Source organism: Camellia sinensis, chromosome 9, assembly GCF_055761805.1.
Source record: "Camellia sinensis isolate YWXY chromosome 9, ASM5576180v1, whole genome shotgun sequence".
NCBI lineage: Eukaryota > Viridiplantae > Streptophyta > Magnoliopsida > Ericales > Theaceae > Camellia > Camellia sinensis.
The window spans coordinates 105,138,926-105,147,285 of record NC_138969.1 but is presented as its reverse complement, the minus strand read 5'-3'; the positions used below and the strand labels follow the sequence as shown (position 1 = coordinate 105,147,285).

Here is an 8,360-nt window from a genome sequence, read left to right as displayed (position 1 = left end):
GGGGTGGGCTTTCAAATTTCAGAGGAGGTAGAGGAGGTAGAGGGTTAGGGGGAGGCAAAGGTCAAGGCCATACGAAATCCTGGGCTGATGTGGCTGCATCCTCATCGCAATCTAGCATTCCTTTGAGGTATGTTCCCCCTACTAGTAGTGATGGCTATGTTAGCGTGAGTCTCCCCCCTAGGCCCAACCCCTTAGAGAAATGGGATTCATGTCTGGTTGGGTACTTCCTGGATAAAGGGGTGTCTTATAACTACTTGAAAAATAGTGCTTTTGCTTTATGGAAAAATAAGGGTTTGAAGGAAGTTCTAGCAAATGGAGAAGGCTTTTGAGAGCCCTGAGTGTTGCAGTGCAGTCCTTGAAGGAGGGCCATGGTACATTGGTGGTTCAAATCTTTTTCTGAAAAAATGGACTCGGATGATGAAGCTTTCGAAGGAAAAAACTACTACAGTTCCAGTATGGGCTAAGTTTTTCAACGTGCCTTTTGAGTATTGGGATAGTGATGGGCTGAGCCGGATTGCAAGTGCTGTAGGTACTCCTCTGTTTACGGACCAACTCACTGAACAGGGTAGTAAAGTGTCCTTTGCCAGGGTCTGTGTGGAGGTTGAAGCTACATCCAACCTTCCATCGATGTTCAGAGTGAATTGTGAAGATGCAGAAGCTGTAGTGAAGGTCGAATATCAGGGTTTACCCCCTAAGTGTGACCATTGTGTAGTGTTTGGGCATGACACTACCAAATGCGTTAAGACCCAAGTGGCTGCCCTGTTAAACCTCCAGAAACAAACAGAAGAGAACCCAGATCCTGGATGGGAAATTGTCAAGGCCAAGGGTAAGAGGAAGGTGGATGTCCCTGAAACTCCTACAACGACAGATAATCATGCAACTTCAAAGGAGGTTGGCCTACAGGAACCTGATGCAGGGCAGAGTCAATAGCAAGAGCACATTCAGGAGGAGCCTGTGGAAACCAGTCCAGTCCTATCAGCAGTGTCTACCCCAACTGAGAGGGAGATTGAGGTTCACAAAATGGATGGCTTGGAGGCTTTGCAGAAGGGTCTGCTGGAAATTACCAGTTTGGTTCTTCCCCATGATGAAGAATTACTGGCTAAAGTGGAGAAACTAGTGGAAACCATCCCTGGTAGTTCGGCCACCAAGCAAGCTCAAATTGGCACTAAGGCAAAAGGAAGCTCCTCTGGCAAATGCAACAAAAGCCAGAGGAAGAAACGCAAGTAAATCCCAGTTTACCTGGTTGTGGGTTTCAGATTTTGTTATTTCTAATGTCTTTAAAAATTGCATCTTGGAATGTAAGAGGATTTAATAATCCTCATTGACATAAAGAAGTTCGGAAATTTTTGTTAAATGAAGACATTAAAATTTTGGGCATTTTGGAAACGAAAATAAAAGCTTTAAATGAACAACAGATTTTTTCTGGTGTAAACAATTGGCCCTTTTTGACAAACTCACAACCTACTAAATCTGGACGGATCTGTGTCTGCTGGGACCCAGCTTTTTGTAAGGTTACTTTGCTATCAGCATCTGATCAATATATTTTTTGTGGAGTTCATGACTTTTCTTCTGATAATTTGTTCAAAATCTATTTTGTTTATACTGATAATAAAACATTCGAAAAGAATTTTTTTGAGTATATGGCTACTTTTTCCCATTTGCAGTCCAAAACTCCAATTATGTTTCTTGGGGACTTTAATGCTATAAGATACCCGTATGAGAAATCTAGGGGCTCTGTTAGCTGGTCTAAGGACAAAGAGGAGTTTAATTCATACATTCTGAAATCTGAGTTGGCTGATCTCTCCTACGGGGGTTGCCAATTTACCTGGGCCAATAAGAGAACTAGTGGGGATTACATCGCAACCAAAATTGATAGAGTGCTGGTCAATGAGGCTTGGCTTGATACCTTTCCTGCCTCTTTTGCCACTTTTTACCCTCTGGTATATCTGACCACTCTCCTGCTGTGGTTAATGTTTCTGACAAGATATCTTCTTTTAAGAAACCTTTTAAATATTTTGACTTTTGGGCTGACCATAAGGACTTTAGCTCTGTGGTCTCTAGAGTTTGGAATCAGTATATTTATGGTGTTCCTATGTACAAGTTGTGCCAAAAATTGAAATATTTGAAGCCTGAATTAAAGGCTCTGAACAAGAAAGACTTTAGTGACATAACTACTAGAGTCCAAACCTCAAAATCTAAGCTCTTCTCTGCTCAATGTAAGTTGGGCAAGGATCCGAGTAATAGTGAGTTGCAAAAACTTGAGCGCAATATCTATAAGCAGCATGTTGACCTCCTGGCTGTTGAAGAGAGTTTGGCTCACCAGAAATCTCGTGTCCAGTGGCTTAGTCAGGGGGATAGAAATAGCAGCAACTTCTTCAAAACTATTAAGGGTAATATCAATAGGGGTAAAATTTTGAATCTTGAGATGTTGGATGGCCAAAAATCTTCTAAACCCGAGGACATCCAGAATACTTTCACCAACTTTTTCTCAAGTTTATTTGGTGCCCCGTTTGATGACCAGTATAATGGTTTTGCTAGAACTCAGTCCCTGGTTAAGACCCGTATTTCTCCTGATCAATCTCTTGTGCTTGCTAGCCCTGTGACTGACCAAGAGATCAAGGATACGTTTTGGTCTCTTAAGGCCAATAAGGCTCTCGGCCCTGACGGCTTCTCTGCGGGTTTTTTTTAAGACATCCTGGGATATTATTGGGAGAGAAGTTATTCAAGCCATTAGAACTTTCTTTGAGTCTGGTAAGCTTCTGTCTGAAGTTAATAGCACCATTATTTCGCTCATTCCCAAAGTCCCCAACCCTGCAAAAGTGGGTGCCTTCAGGCCTATTTCTTGTTGCAACACCATCTATAAGTGCATTGCCAAGATCATAGCTAACAGGATTAAATCTGTTCTCCCTGATCTTATTGACCCTGTCCAGTCAGCTTTTGTTCAGGGTAGGAGAATTTCTGACAATATCTTCCTATCTCAAGAACTTATGAGGGGGTATCATAGGCATTCCCCTACTCCGAAGTGTGCTATGAAGGTGGATATCATGAAAGCTTACGATGGTGCGAGATGGGATTTTATTCTTAATATTCTCAAGGCTATGGCCTTTCCTCCTGTCATGGTTTCTTGGATCAAGGCCTGCATCACTAGCCCTTCTTTTTCAATTTGTATCAATGGTAGCCTTCATGGCTATTTTAAAGGGGCTAGAGGTTTAAGACAAGGTGACCCTATGTCCCCTTACTTATTCGTTTTGGCCATGGAAATCCTGACCAAAATCTTAGCGGAAAAAGCAAAGCATCCTCTCTTTAAGTTCCATTGGAAGTGCGAGAAGACAAAAATCATCAATCTTTGCTTCGCTGATGATCTCATGATCTTTAGCAGAGGTGATGCCTCTACTGTTAAGCTCATTATGGAAGGCCTTAAGGAGTTTTCATCCCTGTCTAGCCTAATTCCTAATCCCAGCAAAAGCAACATCTATTTTTCTGGTTGTGATATGGGGTTGAGAGCTTCTATTCTTGAAATTGCCAAGTTTAATGAAGGTACTCTGCCTATTAGGTATCTTGGTGTAGAAGCCAGCTCATTCAATCCATTCTCTTTTCTATGCAAGTGTACTGGTCCTCCCTTTTCATTCTTCCCAAGAAGGTCATTAGGGAGATTGATAGTATTCTTAAAGCCTTCCTTTGGTCTGGTACTGATCTTAAAACTCATAGTGCCAAGATTGCTTGGGATTCTGTGTGTGCTCCTAAAAATGAGGGAGGTTTGGGCTTTAAATCTTTAGATATTTGTAATAAAGCGGCCATAGCTAAACACATTTGGTTTTTGTTTTCTGGGGGTGAGGGATCGATGTGGTGCCAGTGGGTCAAATCCGACTTATTAAAGGGGAAGAGTTTCCGGAAAGTTAAGGTTCCTAATGATCCTTCTTGGGTGTGGAGAAAATTATTGTCTCTTAGGAAGTGGGTTTTCCCTCTGATTAAGCATAAGATTGGGTGTGGGGATGCTACTTTCCTCTGGTATGATAATTGGCACCCTCTTGGTCCATTGTGGAACAAATTCGGGGATAGAATTATTTATGATTCTGCCCTTAACAGTGAAACAAAAGTCAGTAAAATCATTGATGGGTCTTCTTGGAAGTGGCCTACTCCCAACTCTTGGGAAATTCAGGAGTTAATCTCTTCTACTCTTGTGTGCTTTAATCCCAATCCTTCCAGCACTGATAAAGCTCTTTGGAATCTTACTACTGATGGTAAGTTTTCCATTCAATCAGCTTGGAATCATTGGAGAAAGAAATTCGATAAAGTGGTTTGGCATAAGCTTGTGTGGGGCCCTCATAGAATCCCTAAAGTCAGCTTTGTTGTTTGGGTGGCTCTTCACAATAGACTTTATACTGGTGATAGACTCCGTATGTTTGGCTTGACCACTAGCTCTCAATGCCCTTTTTGCCTCATCCGGGAGGAAAGCCATTCACACTTATTCTTTGAGTGCATCTTCTCTAGCAGAGTCTGGAGTGCCATTGAAGCTGCTTGTAACATTAAGTGGCCTGTTCTTGGTTGGCCTGACAGTGTTACTTTTGCTACTAAGGAGACCAAAGGTAACTCTTTGAGGGTCAACATCATTAGTAATGCATTCTTATGCTCTGTTTACTTTATCTGGATTGAAAGAAATAATAGAATTTTTAACAAAGAACTCAAACCTGAAGAGGTGGTCATTAAATCTGTTATCCAAATGGTTAGAAATAGAATGTTGTCAATTAAGAATATTCCTAGATCCACTGGTGATAGATGGTTTCTAGATCAATGGAATTTGCCGGAGACAATTTTGAAGCCCCATAGCATCAGAAATGGGAGGGCTGCTGAGTGATGTGAGTTCACTAAATGTGGGTTGAGTGATGGTGAGCTTATATGAGGGCTTTATGTATTTGAGTTTTTTGCAGGTGAAATTTGGCGTTTCAAGTGGAGCTATCTATCCTTGAGGGATGAGTGATGAGAGTTACTTTACATTTTTTCCAGTTTCATGTGGGTCGAGTGATGTTAGCCATAAAATTTTTGCTAATGCCTATATATACTGTAAATTTTTATGTGCAGGTTAAGGATGCTAATTTTGAGTGGTGTGAGCCCCTAAAGTGTGGGCCGAGTGATGAGAGTTCCTACATTGAGTGTACTGTTGCTATGTTCTGTCCTTGTTACCACTGGACGTACTCATTTTTGATTGTTTCTATAGGGTTTATTACAATGTTTAAGCACTGCGGTGGCTGTCTCGATAGGGATATATGCTATTCGTCTGATGGCTGTGGCTGTGATGATACTCCTCTGCTGGGCAGATTGGGTGGGATGTCTACTGGGTTGGTGTGTTGGCTGCTGGAAGCGCCTTTGTTTAGCACTGTCTTTCATTTCTTTATGTTAATTGGGCTGTGTCTGAACCTTAGTTGTTTGCTGTGTCTTTTTTCCTTTTGGCCTATCCGTGCGGGTTGTGCATGGCTTTTGTTCGTTTTTGGCTTTTGGATATGTGTGCTATTAGTTTCTGTTGGCTTTGTGGTTTTGCCGTTCCACAGATTTGGACTGTTTCTGGATGTGTTCATGGTCCTCATTCGATGGTATGCGGGTCATAAACATATTTTTTGGGGTATACATTTATATGCTTTGCTGTAATTTTCTTTCTCATTTTGAGCCTTTTATTTGAGTTTCGTTTTGGGCTCCTGTTTTTGTTCTTGTATAGTTTCTGTTAGGTCCTGGGGCATGCCCCTTGTAGCTGTGTATTCTCTGTTTTTCTTTTATCTATGTCTTATTCACCCAAAAAAAAACTTCATGTAATGAATGGACTATTTACTCTGACTTATGCCATTATTAATGTATGATTTGGATTGTATCTATTGTGTATTTGGGGGCATGGCAGCGCTTGTGAAGGAAATGCCACTAGATGCATAGTGGATGCAATGAAATGCCAATTAACAAACTAGCTTACTGAACATTTGTTTTGCTCATGGATTTGGTAGCAATGAAATAAGTCAAAGTCAGTCAAGTGAGTTAGAAATATGGCTTGTCGGATTTTGACGTGTCGGTCTTTTCAAAGTAGTCAAATCATCAATCCATGAAGACAACTAGAAGCTAGAGAAACAGAGCAAATCATCAATCTATGGCTTTCTCTTCAACATTCAAAGTGTTCAACCTCTCCCTGAGCAGCTAAGCTTTCTTCTTAGGATTGAGATGAAGCTCTAATCAAGTATCATGTAATTTTGTATTTTAATTTTTGTTTGTCTTTGGAATTGGATAATCGTTGTATGATTGTTTTTAAATCTTTTATTCAAATAATATTTTCATTCAATTTATGTATTCAATTTCTGTGATTGAGAATGCATGATCATACAACTATTTTATTTTCTTGTATATACAAATCATGAGACGAGTCATGCTTAGGGGAGACAAATCGTGCTGCAGCCGTAGTTTAGTATAGATGATTCCTGATAATTCCTGCCCACGTTTTGAATATACTCATCTTCTTGACGATGGTATTGGGGCTTGTAGCCACGATACATCATTATTATATGGGCCATTGATTTACTAGAATTAGATATTTTTATTACCTAATATAAGATTAGTAGTGGATTTGAAATCCTAAGTTTCTCTCCATATTCAGATTACTCTATTTATTTACACAATTATTTTAGTTTTCATTTAAATTCTCCTTAGCAAAAACCAAATCATCCTCTATTCTTCAAATGAAATTAACAATTACCATTTGAATTAATATAACTCAACCCAAAGTCCTCGTGATACGATACCTGGACAATCCATTGTTCTACTTAATTAGTGCTTTGTTTAGTTCTTTATTTTTTATTGAACAACTACTAATCAATAGGTGAGCAGTAGGATGTCCAGCCTTAGAGATGTTGAAGGTTACCCAAGTTTTGGGATGTCAGCCATGGAGTGCCTCTCGGATGAGGCTTTTGTATTTTTATTTTTGTTGGTCATGTTTGACCATGTTTTGTTTAAAAGAGTTTTACGTTTTTGTAAGTTGATGAATTGTACTCTTATGTGTAAGTCTTTGAATATTTGTAGTTAAGAGGTAATGTATAATGAATATATGTTTGTACAAATTTATGCTGAACGTGGGTTATTAACTTACAAGTTTTCCAATATGTCATGTATGCACAGCTTGTTAGACAAATTATATCATTATGTGCTTCCGCTTCTGGCCTCGTATGCTTAATTATGTTTTGAAATTCTATCTGAGGCCATAGGTAATCTCATGATTACTGGCTAGTTATAATCCAAACCTCTAGGAGCGGGGTCGGGTTGTGACATAGTGGTGTTAGAGTAGGAGTTAATAACTCACACACTTGTCCAAATGAGCATTAAGGTGTCTAGAAAAGACTTAAGGATGCATTCATTTAACAAATATATGATTTGTGTGCATTGTGAATAATCGAGTATGTGAGTATGTGAATATGTGAATAAGTGAAAGAATGCGTAAGTGTGTATGTGCAAATATCCGTGTTTATTATAATATGAGTTTATATAGATCATGGTGAGAACAAGGGCTAATGAAATAGAAGAATCTTCTATCGTCGGTTTGGATAGAATGTGAAGAATGATTCAGGACATGGCCGAAATGCTAAGGAAACAACAACAACAATCGCCACCACCACCACTAATTCTCATACCACCTCTGATGCAAGATCATCAAGCAGATGATTAAACCATTGCTCTAGCGAAGGAGTTCAAAAAGATGAAACCGCCATTGTTTTTGGGAGGAGTTGATCCTCTGAAAGCCAAGGCTGGGTACTTGGCATTGAAAAGCTATATAAGGCATTTTCATGCACTGATGCACAAAAAGTTTTGCTAGCAGCATTTACTTTAGAAGGTGAAGCCCATAGATGGTGGATGTTGATCAGGGATGAGAATAAAGGAATCAGTTGGGCACAGTTTCTTGAAGTCATCTATGAAAAGTACTTCCCACAATGCATCTGGGATCAGAAAAGTGTTTGAGTTCGAAAAGTTGAAACAAGGCAATCAAACAGTAGTTGAATATGAGGCCTAATTCATTGAGTTGGCTAGATTTGTACTGCACATGGTTGACACTGACTATAAAAAGGCGAGGAAATTTGAAGGCGGACTTTGAAGTTCAATTCAAGAGAAGGTGAATGTTCTAATATTGTCAAAGTATGTGGATGGGTTAGACATGGCACTGATGTCTGAATCAAATATGGCTTCACACAAATTGACTATTTAAATGGAAAGGAAAGAAGCAAGGCACTTATTCAAACAAGGGATCGGCATCTTTTAAGAAGCAAAACTTGAAAACATCAAATGCTTCCAATTCTACGAGGGATATGGCACCGACATGTACTAAATATGGTATGAAACAT

The 8,360-nt window shown here is 39.6% G+C and overlaps 2 protein-coding genes across 2 annotated transcripts; both read left to right on the top strand.

The window, feature by feature from the left end:
* Positions 1-417: 417 nt before the first annotated feature.
* LOC145799668 (uncharacterized) lies at positions 418-930 on the top strand. The gene has a single exon (XM_082889278.1). It carries the CDS (start codon positions 418-420, stop codon positions 928-930), a length of 513 nt encoding a protein of 170 aa, XP_082745404.1.
* A 90-nt stretch (positions 931-1,020) lies between these two features.
* LOC145799667 (uncharacterized) lies at positions 1,021-4,855 on the top strand. The gene is made up of 5 exons (XM_082889277.1): positions 1,021-1,170; positions 1,665-1,940; positions 2,039-2,678; positions 2,770-3,537; positions 3,606-4,855. The coding sequence occupies exons 1-5, from the start codon at positions 1,021-1,023 to the stop codon at positions 4,853-4,855; spliced, it is 3,084 nt and encodes a 1,027-aa protein (XP_082745403.1).
* The last annotated feature ends 3,505 nt before the right edge of the window (positions 4,856-8,360 follow it).